Raw genomic sequence first — 13746 nt, 5'->3', positions numbered from 1 at the left:
ATGTGGGTGCTGATGCTGCCACAGGGCACTTTGCCACCACTGAAGTTCAGCTGTGGATAGACCTGAGGAGGGGTTGGCTCAATGGACTATCCCTCATCCAGCTCTGGTCCTTCTGGAAATGCCAGTCCCTCCTCCAGGACTGAAGCCGTGGTGGAAAAATTTGAGTAGATTTGGATTCTTTTCTTATCAGCATCCCTTGTTCACCAGACTCCCACTGGAAGCAGATCCTGTGGCCCTGCCCTGCCCCAGCAGGGTCGTGCTCCTCAGAGGGGACGTCAGCAGTGAGCAAAGTGACTGCAGCCAGTTCCCACAGAGACTGGGGGTGCGGAGGGGAGAAGGACCTTGGGTGGGTGAGATTTATGGGTGACTTTTAGCAATGTTGGGAGTGTGCAGCACAGGGATTGGGGCAGCCAGGAGTCCCTTCTCCCACTGCTGCAGCCAGCTCTATTTAGCTCAGAGGGATGAGGAGGGCAGCAAGGAAGAGAGGAGAGGAAAGGCTCAGCCACCCACATTTTGTGTGGGCCTTGATGTATTTCCAGGCTCCTGGCTCAGACAGCACTGGGAACAACCAGAGCAGAGCAGAAAAACAATGGCAAGGACGGGAGAAAATCCTCATCACCGTAGAGGGGTCCTGAACACCCTCCCAACCTTCCCATGGCATAGATGGTGCTGTGCTGCTGCTGAGCCCTTGGGAACATCAATTCCCCACAGACTTCAGCCCACACCCCCCTCCCAGGCATCACCAGGTGCCCTGGGGCCAGCACTGAGCCTCTCACATGAGGGTGAGGCTTTGGCTCACCCCAAATCTGCCCAGTGCAGGGACTCCTGTGCTCCCACTCTGCCGTGTCCTGTGCCTGCTCTGGCCAGAGCCAGCATCTCCTGGACAGGGCACAGAGAAGAGCCTCAGGTCTCACAGAGCACCAGTATCAGTGGTACCTGAGGATGCTGCAAGCCCAGGTTGGTGAGGACGAGAGAAGACCCCAGGCCGAGGCCGTGCAGCACCTTGCCTTCAGATCAGTGCTGCTGTTTGCCCAGCTCTCACTCCCACTTGCATCTTATTTCTGCTGCTTTTCTGGAACTGAGCCTTTGGCCTGATCCTTGCTAAGGTAACCAGGAACCTGGCAACTGGGATGCTCATAAATTAAAGGGCATGTGAATGATTGCTTCATTAAAAATAGCATGAAGTGTATTTTTCCACTCTGTGCTCTCCAGACCTGTCCCTGAGGGGGAGCCCTCACTAAAAGTGGATGTTGTCACCCACCTCCATCCCCTGTGGGGTCACAAACACAGTCCGTGCTCTCTAGGACTGAAATAAGGGCCTGGAAAGGGCACAGCATGCAGCATGACAGAGTCCTGGAGATCAGCTCACAGCTTGCTTCCAGACCCTGTCCCTGACAGAATCCCAGTGGCGAGGTCAGTGCCCAGGTACGGGGACAGCCCCAGCAGTGCCTGGGCTGGGTATGAGCATGCTGGGGAAAGCAAGCTCTGCCCTTGCCAGCTGGGACTGCAGCCTCTGCTCTGGGGCATTGCCTCCAGCGCCAACCACCTCGAAAATACAGCCTGAGCAGCAGTGGGACAAAATTAATCCGACAATGCCCTCTGATGGCGGAAACAAACAACCCTGGTGTGAGCGGTGCACCTGGCATTACTGAGCCTCATGGGACCAGTAACACTCCCTGGGCTTCATCTTGGGCTGTAGGTGCCTGGGGACAGATGGGGACAAAGCAGAGGGGCTGCAGGAGAGATGCAGAGACGGGCTTGGTTAACCACAGGCACTGCCCAGCTTTGCTCTCCACGGCACCAAGGGTGGGATGGGTTCCCATCTGTGGGTGCCAGGCTGGATTTGCATCTACACTGGCAATTCCAGGGCCAGCCAGGACACAGGCAGGACAGGAGCCTGGCCCCATGACAGAGCTGCCACACAGCTGGGAGAGCTCCTGCCCTCGTGCCCAGGCTGAGGGGGAGGCAGTGCTGGTGGAGAGATCACCCCACGCCTCTGGCCCCAGGTAACCTTGTGTTCCATGGGTCCCTCTGGGCTCTGGTGACACCACAGTGTCTCCCTTGTGTTCCATGGGTCCCTCTGGGCTCTGGTGACACCACAGTGTCTCCCTTGTGTTCCATGGGTCCCTCTGGGCTCTGGTGACACCCAGTGTCTGCCCCGAGCTGGCCCAGAGTTCAAGTGATATCTCACCCTGCGCATGAGCCACCAGCTCACAGGGGTGATTCCCCTCCTCTGGGTAAAACACCAACATGTCCTGTCACCCTGGGGAGGTGACAGCTCCTGGCTGGATCATTGCCTCACTGGTGTGGATAAAAAAAATCTGTGCTTCAATAAAGAAGCATTAAGATGCTGCAGCATTGATGTGGCATTTCTTTTTCCCCAGCCAGAGTCATTCCCCTGCTCCAGAAGGAAATCTTTCTGAATTCTTTTTCTCTTTGTTGGGTTCCTTCTGGTTCAGGAATCTCTCTATGTGCTGGTCCTTCCTTTCCAAGCTCAAAACCCTTTTCCTCTACCATTGGTTGGGTGGGATCCTACATGACTCCAACAGCAGCCCTGGCACCTCTCCATATCTCCCCACCCAAGTAACCCCACAATGAGCAGGACAGAGGCGTTTGGTGGCTTTTATTAGGAGCAAAGCCCCTCAGCTGGGTTTGTTTTACTGTCACAGCTAATGGCAGGTTCAGAGAGGGCCATGCCATGGCAGGCTGAGGTGCAGCCCCCAGAGCACTGCCAGGAAGGGGCAGTGCAGCAGGCAGCAGAGACCATGGCCAGGGGCACAGCACCAGCCCCACCACGCCTGGCACCTGCAGGATCCACCTGGGAAAAGGAACGAGATCCGAGTCCTGCAAGGGCACCAAGAGAGCCCTGGTCAGGGATGGGTGGGAAACATGTCCCTGCCACAGCTCTTATGCAAGACAAACCCAGCCACATTTACAGCCCTCCCTCCACCTCACCAAGGGACAGGTTCATCACCCCACCCATGCATCTCCAGCCATGGGACAAGGAAGACATGAGCTGGGACTCCATCATCAGGGCTAATCCAGGACACTCAGCCCACTCCATCCTCCTGAAGGGATCCATCTTCCCTCCATCCCGGTGCCCCAACCCAGACCTACCTTGCTCTTTGTCTTGTCCTCCAATCTGTCCTCACTTGGGTACTGTAGGAGAGCACAGGAGACAAAAACCCCTTGAACTCCCCTTATCTTACTCCCCTTTTGACTCCCAAAAGTGCTGTATGCTCTATGCTCGCCCCAATGTGCACCAGCACATCTCAACCCTGCACACCCCATCCCTGCACACACCTGCTCCAAGCAATCCCACACCCCACCCTCACTGCCTGCTCCTGCCAGTGTCCCCAAGGTCCCAGCCTGGGTCACTCCCAGGTGTTTGTGTCCCCAGCACAGTGCCCAGCTCCTCCTCCTTGGCCAGCTGGGCTGATCCCCCAGGGGGCAGCAGGGCAGGGGGGGATTCTGCCCCTGTGCCCTGCTCAGGTGAGGCCCCACCTGCAGATCTGCCCCAGCCCTGGGCCCAGCACAGGAAGGAGCTGGAGCTGCTGGAGAGAGCCCAGAGGAGGCCACGGAGCTGCTCCAGGCCTGGAGCCCCTCTGGGAGAGCTGGGGATGCTCATCCTGGAGAATGGAAGGCTCTGGGGAGACCTCAGAGCCCCTTCCAGTGCCTAAAGGGGCTCCAGGAGAGCTGGAAAGGGACTGGGGACAAAAGCCTGGACGGACAGGACAAGGCGGAATGGCTTTTCACTGCCAGAGGCCAGGGATGGGTGGCATACTGGGAAGGAATTGCTCCCTGTCAGGGTGGGGAGGGCCTTGCCCAAGTTACCCAGAGAAGCTGTGGCTGCCTCTGGATCCCTGGAAACGTTCAGGGCCAGGTTGGACAGGGCTTGGAGCAATCTGGTATGGTGGAAGGTGTCCCCGCCCATGGCAGGGGGTGGGACTGGGTGAGCTTCAGGTCCCTTCCCAGCCAGAGCATTGCTCTGTTGAGGGTCCCTGCCCAGCTGCACTCAGGATGTGCCTGTGGGGCCACAGGACCAGGGCCAGCTGGGTCAGTGCTCCTGGAGGGTGCAGAGCAGCTCCCACAGAGCTGAGCACTGACCCTGTGCCACACACCCTGTGCCAGACCAACAGCTCTGCAGCTTCCACAGGGCCTGGGGTGCTGGGGCTGCCAGATTGGAGCTCTGCCTGTGTGGGAAGTGGGGCAGAGTGTGTCTGGGGGCAAGAGTGTGCTTGGAAGCCACAGGAGAGGAAATGTAAGTGTTCAAGGACACCTGGCCAGCACAGGAATACACAGAGGGTGTGTGGGCAGTGATCCTCCCATGGGCCAAACAGGGGAGCAACATGGGGCAGGTCTGCTCTGGATGCTCTGCTGAGGCAGGGAAATGTGAGTGGGAAATGTGGGCAGGATGCCAATTCATAAATCAGAGCAGCCCAGATGCAGGGGAGGAGGGTCACACACACCCCCCTCGCCACTCTTGGGACAAGAGCAGGGGCAGCCAGTGCTGGGCTTGGCCTCCAGCAACTCCTCTGGCTCTGCCATTTCTGATTTCCTCCCCATTTTTTCCCCCACGAATAAGGAAAGGTGATTTCAAGATGCTTCAAGACCATAAACCCAAGCAGCCCAAAGGTGCAGCTCCCCAGGGCTGCCCAAAGTCCTTAGACTCCCTCACAACCAGGATCAACCCAAAACAGGGACAAATCACAGCCCTGGGAAAGTGAGACCTGGAAAAGGCAGGCAAGGGCTCCTGCTCCTCCTTCCCTAAGGAACTCTCACCTTTCACATCCAGTCTGCAGTCTACTGAGGCTTCCCCCAGGGGGTTCACAGCCTTGCAGGTGTAGACACCCCCATCGAAAGGGCCAGGCTTGCGGATCTCCAGGGAGCACACGCCCTGATCAATCAGTGCTATGTATTTGGGATCTTCCCGGATCTCCATCTGATTTTTCAACCAGATGATTTTGGGCTGAAAGTTTAAAGCAGGGAGAGAAATGAGAAATCTAAATGTCCCCAAAGTACAGCCACCTCTCTCTGCCTTTGCCTTGGCCCTGCCTGAAGCTTGTGGCCATGGTGGGATTCACAGTCAGAAGTATTTTGAAGATCCAAATCTCCCACTTGTGAGCCCTAACCACTGCTCCACCCTTCCTCCCCCAGCACAGAGAAAACAGGGCATGGCTTGATTTAAGACCAGTCTCCCATCCCCTTGCAGAAACACTCCAGTTTGACTCAGAGGGCAGCTTCAGCTCCTTAACCTCACCCAACCCTAATCCAAGAGCACCAACCATCCCCTAGGTGGTCTCCCACCTCCAGCCACCTTGCAGAAACCCCCCAGGTGTCCCCAGGAAGGGTTATAGTGTCCCTGGAGGAGGCACCGACCTGGGGGAAGCCCCGCACAGAGCAGAAGAGGTGGGTGCTGTAGCCCCGCGTGGTCGTTCGGTCTGTCAGGGGCTGCGTGAACTTTGGGGGCTCCATCATGTCCCGCTGGGGGATCTTCTCTGGCTGGTAAGTGGTTTCTAAGGAAGGAATTAATTCTAGCTGAGACCTCAGGCTCCCAGGCTGACCAGCACAGGAATTCAGCACAAGGTGCCCAAACCCATTTCTGTTCCCTCTTATAGGAAGCAAGATATCAGCTGGCCTGACCCAAGGACCTGGCCCTCAGCTCAGAGCAGCCCTGTTTCCTCATTCAATCATGAGATGGCAGTGCCCAGGCCCTGCAAGGAACAGGGGGGATGCCAACCCCACTGTGACACATCCTGTGCACAGCAGTGAGACCCAGGCCGGGCACACTCTGAATCTCCCACTCCATCCCCAAATCTCAACCACAGAAATAAGAGCTGGAGGGAAGCTCTGCAGATGGCAGAGACCCTAGGTCACTGTGTGCTACCAGGGAGCAGGATGGAAACAGATGGAAGGAGAGCAGGGCTGGTTGGAGATTTGGCCCTGAGCTGTAGAAAAAAGCCAGGGCTGCTCTGACTCTTCCCAGCTCCTGTTTCCATCTCATCCCAGGGATGTCCATGCCTTGGTTCTTCCAGGGGGCTGAGCATGGCATGAGCTCTCCCCAGAGGAGAAATGAGGTGCAGAGAGGGGGCAGGGTACCTCTGGACCTTGGGGGTGCTCAGCCTTACCCCTGCTGGTCTTGTCCTGGGGACCAGCCCAGCAACATCGGCCCATTGGTCAGGACCACTCTTGGACAGCCCCCTCCCCAGCCCCTCAGCCAGGGACATGTCCCCACTTGTCTTCTCGATGTGGGCCACTCCAGAGGCCACCGCAGCGCTGTCGCTGAGCCCGCAGATGTTCTCGGAGAACACTCGGAAGGAGTAGGTGTTGCCAATGATGAGGTCGGAGATGGTGCAGCTGGTGCGAGTGCAGCGCTCCAGCACTGTGAACCATTTCTGGAAGGAAAAAAGGAGGGAAAAAGAGAGCAGTGAGGAAAGACAGGCTGTGACAAGGATGGAGAAGGTGTGGGGTGGGGCAGGGAGTGCCGCAGTCCCTCTCCCATCAGGGCATCACCACCAACAGGAGTGCCCAGGCTCACCCCACTCTTCTTGTCTGACTTCTGCACCCTGTAGCCCTTGATCTCAGCATTCCCGTTGTCCGCAGGAGGGGTCCACTCCAGGGCCACATTAAAGCCCCACACATCCACCAGCTTCAGGTTCTGGGGAGGGCCGGGCGGCTCTGCAAACACAAACACCCTCAGGGTGACATCCCAGTTTGCTCCCCCCACCTTCTGTACCTTGGCCGTCCCTTGACCTTGTTTTTAATCTCTTCTCACCTTGGTGCAGCACACAAGGGATGAGAAGCTGAGGGGCAAGGCTGGCAGAAACTCTGCATTCCCACCCAGAGAAGTTCACATGCATGATCCTGTTGAGGATCCCACTGGAACAGGGACTCCAGAGTCCTTTGCCTTGTTGCCATCGCATCACATCCCACCCAGAACAAGACCTACCCAACCAAGGAGGAGAAAAGAGCTCCAGAGTGATCCTGCAGGGTGCCACCCTCAGCTTACCAACCACCTGGATGTCCAGGGTAGCCTTGTCCTCGGCACCGTTGATGCGCACCGTGAGCTCGTACTTGCCCGAGTCGGCGCGCTGGGCCTGGCGGATGTAGAAGATGGTGTCCCGGGCCGTGGTGCGGATGTTGATGCGGCTGCTGTCCAGGGGCTGCCCTCCCTTGCTCCAGCTCACCTCGGGCTGCGGCTTTCCCTGCAGACACAGGCGGGTCAGCAGCCCCTCGGGCATGGGTCCTGCTGGAAGGATGGGCGGCAGAGCCACCGCGCTGTGTCCGGGCAGCAGCAGCCCGAGGGCCACCTCTCCCATCCAGCAGGAAAGAAGCTGCAGCTGATTCCTGTCAGACTCACTAAGGGGAAGCCATCAGGCTTCAGGGATGAGGTGGGAGCATGCTGGCTCCCCAAGGTCCTCATGGAGCCAGCCCAGCTGTACTTGCCAGGGCACAGCTCTGGAGCCCAGGCTCCAGCTTAGCACCAGGGCTTGAACTCAGCATACAAGGAAAATTCATATCTGGAGCATGGCCAGCAGAGTCCAAACTGTCTGTGAGACATGGCATGGACAAGCCCCTCAGTTCAGGGGCCTCTCACTCCCTCCGCTTGCCCAAAATGTTTCAGAGCCAGCTGCCATGCTGGAGGTGCTCTGGTGATGTCCCAGACATGATGAGAGAGATAGCTGAGGAGATGACCTCCAACCTAACCCACCAGTGTCAGCATTGCTCCACCTGGGCCTGCCCTCCTCCCAAAGGCAGCTGGTCTCCTCCAGGGACCCTAGTGCTGTGCTATGGGGTCCCAAGGCATGTGGCCAGGAGCACGAGCTGAACTGGACTTATTGGCTGAGGCAGCAGAAACAGCCAGTCCATGTCCAGATGTGTTTGGGGATGTCCCACTGCAACATCATCAACAAAGACGTAGCAGGGGAAAAATGGAACCTGGACAGGAAGAGGAGAGAGATTCCCAGCCCATCACCCACCCTTGGCCCATAAGACACAATGACCAGGCCAAGCCAGAGCACAGTTGGACCCATAAGCTAACCTGCAGGAGCTAATCTGGAGTGCAATGCCCAGCAGATTAAAGCCCAAATCACCCCGGTACCTGAAAGGGGATCATGATGTTCACAGCATCCCCCACACGCCTGATGTAAGTCTCCCGCAGGTGCCGAGGCATGCGGATCTTCGGGAGCTCTGGGGACAGAATTCCCATTGTGAGACCAGGAACTCCCATTCCTCAGCTGGCTGGCCCTCTCCACACACAGCCCTGCTTGGCCGCCAAGAAAATCCACCCCAACACGGCCACCTTCTCCCTCTCCTCTCCTGGACAGCTCTGCTCCCCTGCAGGCTGTGCTGGCCTGTCCCATTCCTGTACCCCGGAGTGACAGCCATCCCTGGGATCCTCGGTCACCAAGCCAAGGGCAGCATTCTGATGGACCATTCACACCTCTTCATGACTTCCTGGCCATGGACACAGCCTGGCCTCAACCTGAAGAGCCACAACATGACTTATATTGTAACAAGGCAGGGAACAGCATCTCCCAGTTGGGAAATATTTCTCCCCCTGACTTTCCAAAGGCATACAGTTCAACTTTCAGCAAGGACAAGGCTCAACCTCCACCTTCCCGTGCAGTCCAGGCCTCTGAAACACCAAGGAGGTGCCTGGTCATACCAGAGTTGTGAAAGGCAAACATCTCCAGGGAAACACAACACAGACAAGCAAAATGCCCACTGGAGAATGCTCATGGAGCGTGTCCCCTTCCCAGAGTGGAACAGGAGCCGAACAACTCTGCTGGCTCAGTGATAGCCAGGGATCCCTCTGGAGCCCCTCAGAAGGAGCTGGGAGTCTCTGCCCGGGTTAAATGTGCACAAGCTTCACCCTGGGGAGGGGGCCCAGGCAGAATAAACCAGGCCTGAGCCAAACAGCTGTGAGGGCTGGGGAGCAGGGACAGGCCCTCGCTGACAGCTGAGACCGTCCCTGCTCTGCTCTGCTGCCATTCCTGCAGGGATCCATCCCCCTGCTGCCACTTGGGCTCATCAGTCTCAGCCGGGGAGGGAAACCCGACCTCGGGCAGGAATGTTAATTCATGGATGTTTTCCCCACATCCCCAGTGCTTCTCTCAGAGGGACTGGGCTGGCCAAGGTCAGTGGCCACAGTGACAAAATGTCATGGTGGGAAGGCCTTTTTTCCTGCCCTTGTTCCTGGGAAAATGTGACTCCCATACTGATCCTTCATCTGGTTTCTCCTTGTCTCTCTCCACCTCCCAAGCCCACTCATCCCACCTGTTGTTAAGCTCCGTGCTGTCCCATTGCTGCTATTTAAAATCCCCTTGGGTGCTATAAATGAACTGGTGAGATGCACAAAATGCAGGCTGAGAGAAAATGTGAGGGTCAGGAGACAACAGATGGGGAAGGGAAGGGAAGGGAAGGGAAGGGAAGGGAAGGGAAGGGAAGGGAAGGGAAGGGAAGGGAAGGGAAGGGAAGGGAAGGGAAGGGAAGGGAAGGGAAGGGAAGGGAAGGGAAGGGAAGGGAAGGGAAGGGAAGGGAAGGGAAGGGAAGGGAAGGGAAGGGAAGGGAAGGGAAGGGAAGGGAAGGGAAGGGAAGGGAAGGGAAGGGAAGGGAAGGGAAGGGAAGGGAAGGGAAGGGAAGGGAAGGGAAGGGAAGGGAAGGGAAGGGAAGGGAAGGGAAGGGAAGGGAAGGGAAGGGAAGGGAAGGGAAGGGAAGGGAAGGGAAGGGAAGGGAAGGGAAGGGAAGGGAAGGGAAGGGAAGGGAAGGGAAGGGAAGGGAAGGGAAGGGAAGGGAAGGGAAGGACCCAGTAGATCAAGTTGTGTGGGGGTCTCTCAGCTTTTTGGGTTTTACACCTGTACATGTGCCTGGAACAAAGCTCAGGCAACAGGTACAGGGTGTGGAAAGCATGAGCTGTACATTGACCATCTCATGCCAGTCCCTCACACCCCAGTTTTCCCAGTCCTATGAGGTCTGGTGGGATGGTTTTGAGATCAGAGGGGAACAGGCACAGCCATCACCCTGAAGCCAAATTCACCTCCTCCAAGCACACTGAGAAGATGGACCCCGCAGGACCCTTTCCATAGGTTGATAGTCTTCTCCAAGCCTTTTCTTATGAAAAACTGGTGGTTCCAGGAATAACTTTTCTTAGTATTTCTATTTTTAAGCAGCTGAAAAATCTGATGTGCTGAATAACAAGAAAACTTGAACATTAATAATTCCTTCTAGAGGGAAAATGATTCTGTATTTGCTGTTTGCTGAGAGCAAACAGGCCCTGCCCTCCTGCATCAGCCTCTGCACATTGGCAGCACCCTGAGAGGAATGTGAGTCTTGCTAAGCATGGGAGCAACTCATTCATTAGCGAGTTCAGCATGATTAAAGTTCCCATGCTCCAGACAACCAGCTCTTGACTTCCCCTGAGTTAAATAAACAAAGCTGTCCAATGTGTGCCGTGGCATATTTGGGATGTGACACTGCCAAGGGGAGGAGACACGCTCAGGGGAGGTGGATTCTGAGCTCTTGCCATTAAATGGGAAAATGTGGCTCTGCCTTTTGAGTCCTTCACCCCCAAAATTTCAACATCAGCAAGATTGGAGAGGTCAGGAGTCTCTGAGAATAACATCTGTCAGAGGCTGGATGGGACCCCTGAGAGGCTGCTCGTGTTCAGATGGGCTGGGCAGAGCTTTGGCACAGAAATGGTGCCCTCGGGGGCAGTACTCACGGAGGATCTCCCTGATGAGCACGGGCTGCTCCAGCGTGGCTGGGGCGCTGCTCCCGCTGGCGCTGACAGCCACCACCCGCACGTGGATCTTGTCCCCAGAGCTGAGCTCTGGCACCGTGCAGCGGGTGGAAAGGAAAGGCTCCTGGTTCACAGCTTTCCAGTCTGAACCTGCAACAGAGCCAGCACAGCGCTTTGGATGTGCCGTGGACGGGCAGACACACCCTGAGCAGCAGGATGGAGGCCCAGAAGGTGAGACCCACAGGCAAAGAATCCTTTCCTTGGAAATGGGGAAGGATTTAGGGCACCAGCAGAAAAAGGAGCTTTGGCAGGGAGGTTGGCCACCCCTGCCAAGGAGTGTGGGGTATGAAGTGCTGGCAGGAGCTCAGCACTGGAGCACGAGGACATTTGCAAGCAAGAAAAGGCATCGGGCCAGCGAACACGTCCCTGCTGACCAGGTGCATTTCTGAAACGAAAGATCCTTGGAGCTCCCTGCCAGCCACTCTGCTCCTCTCACTGCCCCAGGACAGCACTGGGGCTCACCATGGCCTCCACAAACCCCTCCACACTGAGCAGGGTCTGCTCAGGACCTGCCCCTGGCCAGATGGACTGTCCAAGTGTTCTTCCCGCTGGTAAGGGACGTCTCAAACTCAACCCAGAGTCCAGCCCCAGCTAACCTGGCTTTGCGTCTCAAGATGTTTCTCACTTGGAAAACAAACTGCCCCAGTACCCCAGGGAGTGGGTGTCCCTGGTGGGCAATGAGAGTGACCCACAAATGCCAGGGTGTGCCAAGCCCCCATGTGCACCTTCAGAACAGGAAAGTTTTCTTGTCAATGCCACTGGAGCAGCCAAATCCCACCAGATCCTCTTTCCCTTCACCACTGGCATTTCCCAAATCAGCCAAATCCCATCAGATCCTCTTTCCCTTCACCACTGGCATTGCCCAAATCAGCCCTCACTCAAATTTCACCGTATTTTAGCCAACCAGAGTCTTGTACCCACCCAAATACAGCAGTCCTGTGGTTCCTGGGTGATGACAGAGGGACTGGAGTTCTCCTGTCCTGCAGCAGACCCAAAGCAAGCCAGGAGAACATCCAGACTGAGCCCTTAGGGTGGCTGTCAGACAGATCCCTCCAGGAATGTCTGCATCTTTCCTTGTCCCATGCAAGGACCTCCTCATGCATCCCACCCAGTCGTGGCAACCTCTCCACCTGCAGCCCAACAGTGGGAGCCTCCCACAGCCAAGAATGTGTCCATCATGTGTGCCACAAGCTAAACAGCTGAGGATCAAGTTCCCTGAGGGCCATGGGCCACCTGGGCCTCCCAAACCACCCCAGCCCAGCCTCCCCTTGTGGATCCTCCCATCCACACAGACCCTTCACTCTTACCCCAAAGCCCAGCAGGGCTTCAAGAGAGTGCCCAAAACACAAATCTTATCCACTCACCTTGTTCCACCTCCCAGCAGTACAACTGGAAAGCCATGGACAATTGCTGGACAACTGCTGCCACCTCCCAGCCCACCTCCATCCACCACAGCCACTTTCCTTCCAGACATTATCAAGTCTGCTGATACATGCCCAGGACCCTTCCCTTCCTCATCCTCCCATTTTATCCCCATTCCTTCCATGCTTCATTTTTGGGCAAACATGGGAGTGTTGAACTTTTTCCTCCTGTTTTCTTGAAATGCCATCCCAGCCCTGGGTCTCTGCAGCTCTGGAGTTCATCAGAGACCATCCCCAGAGGGTGTGCTGGTCTCTGCTCCCCACTAGAGCTGGACACAGCAGTGACTCTAAACCTGCTCCAAGCCCCTGCTAAAGCCATCACTTCTGTCTGACAGGCAATGGGATTCCCTGTTCCTTCATGGAAAAGAAATAGCCATTCAAAATTGATCCATTTGGGCAAAGAAAGGGAATTGTTGTTGGGGGAAATAATCTGCTGGGATCCACCCAGCTCCATCCCATCCCACAACCATGCACCACCTCTCCATGCTCATGAGGCAGGAAGGACCAAACCTACTTCCATCTTTGCAGATCTCCACCACATATCCATCCAGGCCTGCCCGGCCCGTCTGCTCCGGGGCCTTCCAGGTCAGCGTGAATGAGTTTTCACTCACTTCTTCCACAGCCAAGGACAAGGGGCAGCTGGGTGGCTCTGTAACAAACCCACAGTGGTGATGGCAGGGCTCGAGTACGGGGCTCTTGGAGGGCAATCACTCAGCCTCCAGGTCTGTCTTCAGTCCACCTAATCCCCAGCCCTCTCCCACTGCAAAAATATCCTTGATGACTTCATCCCCCCATCCCTTCTCCACGGCACATGCCCCCTCCCAGCCTTGCTTATGTCCCCTCCCCACTCCAGTGTTCCCCACTCACCTTCCTTTGGTTTCTCCACTTTAGGTTCAGGGGCGGAGGGTTCAGCTGGGGGAGCTGGGGAACCTTCTGCAGGCGCTGGAGCTGCTTCTGCTCCAGCTTCTGTGGGGACGGGAGCAGATTCGTCTGTGGGAGCTGGGGGCTGCTCGGGGGGCTGCTCGGGGGCTGGGGGCTCTGCAGCAGCTGCTGCTGGGGCTTCTTGCTTTGGGGCTGCTTCTTCCTTTGGAGGTGCTTCTTCCTTTGGAGGTGCTTCTTCCTTGGGGGCTGCTCCTTCCTTGGGGGCTGCTCCTTCCTTGGGGGCTGCTCCTTCCTTGGGGGCTGGCACTGCCTTTTTCTTGGCCGCGGCTGGAGCCGGTTTTTTGGCTGCTGGTGCAGTTTTGCCGGTCATGGCTGCAGAGTGTAGGGGCTGAGCAAGGGGATGCTCTGGGGTCTCTGCTCCGGGGTGTCTGCTCTGTTTCCGGGTTCCTGCTCCAGATGAAAGTTCTCTCCCCCGGATCTGGGGTCTGGACTCTGAGGTTGGGGTCCCGGCTCAGGACCAGGTGTCTCTGCTCTGGGCCAATGGTCTCTGCTCCGGCTGTGCTGGGAGGGGAACCAGGTCACTGAGCCAGAACAGGGGCTGGGTGACTTTTATAGGCTTTGGCTGGCACTTGTCACCTCTCT

The 13746-nt window shown here is 56.8% G+C and overlaps 1 protein-coding gene across 1 annotated transcript; it reads right to left on the bottom strand.

The window, feature by feature from the left end:
- Positions 1–2610: 2610 nt before the first annotated feature.
- Positions 2611–13474, bottom strand: MYBPH (myosin binding protein H). Its single transcript, XM_058039779.1, has 11 exons — positions 13090–13474; positions 12737–12871; positions 10724–10891; positions 8102–8190; positions 7010–7205; positions 6539–6678; positions 6236–6395; positions 5380–5516; positions 4783–4969; positions 3118–3159; positions 2611–2844 (listed from the first exon to the last, which is right to left on the bottom strand). Exons 1-10 carry the CDS (start codon positions 13472–13474, stop codon positions 3149–3151), a joined length of 1608 nt encoding a protein of 535 aa, XP_057895762.1. The 3' UTR covers positions 2611–2844; positions 3118–3148.
- Positions 13475–13746: the final 272 nt, after the last annotated feature.

The sequence above is a fragment of the Melospiza georgiana genome, chromosome 23, assembly GCF_028018845.1.
Source record: "Melospiza georgiana isolate bMelGeo1 chromosome 23, bMelGeo1.pri, whole genome shotgun sequence".
Lineage (NCBI taxonomy): Eukaryota > Metazoa > Chordata > Aves > Passeriformes > Passerellidae > Melospiza > Melospiza georgiana.
This window is presented reverse-complemented; position numbering and strand designations above follow the sequence as displayed.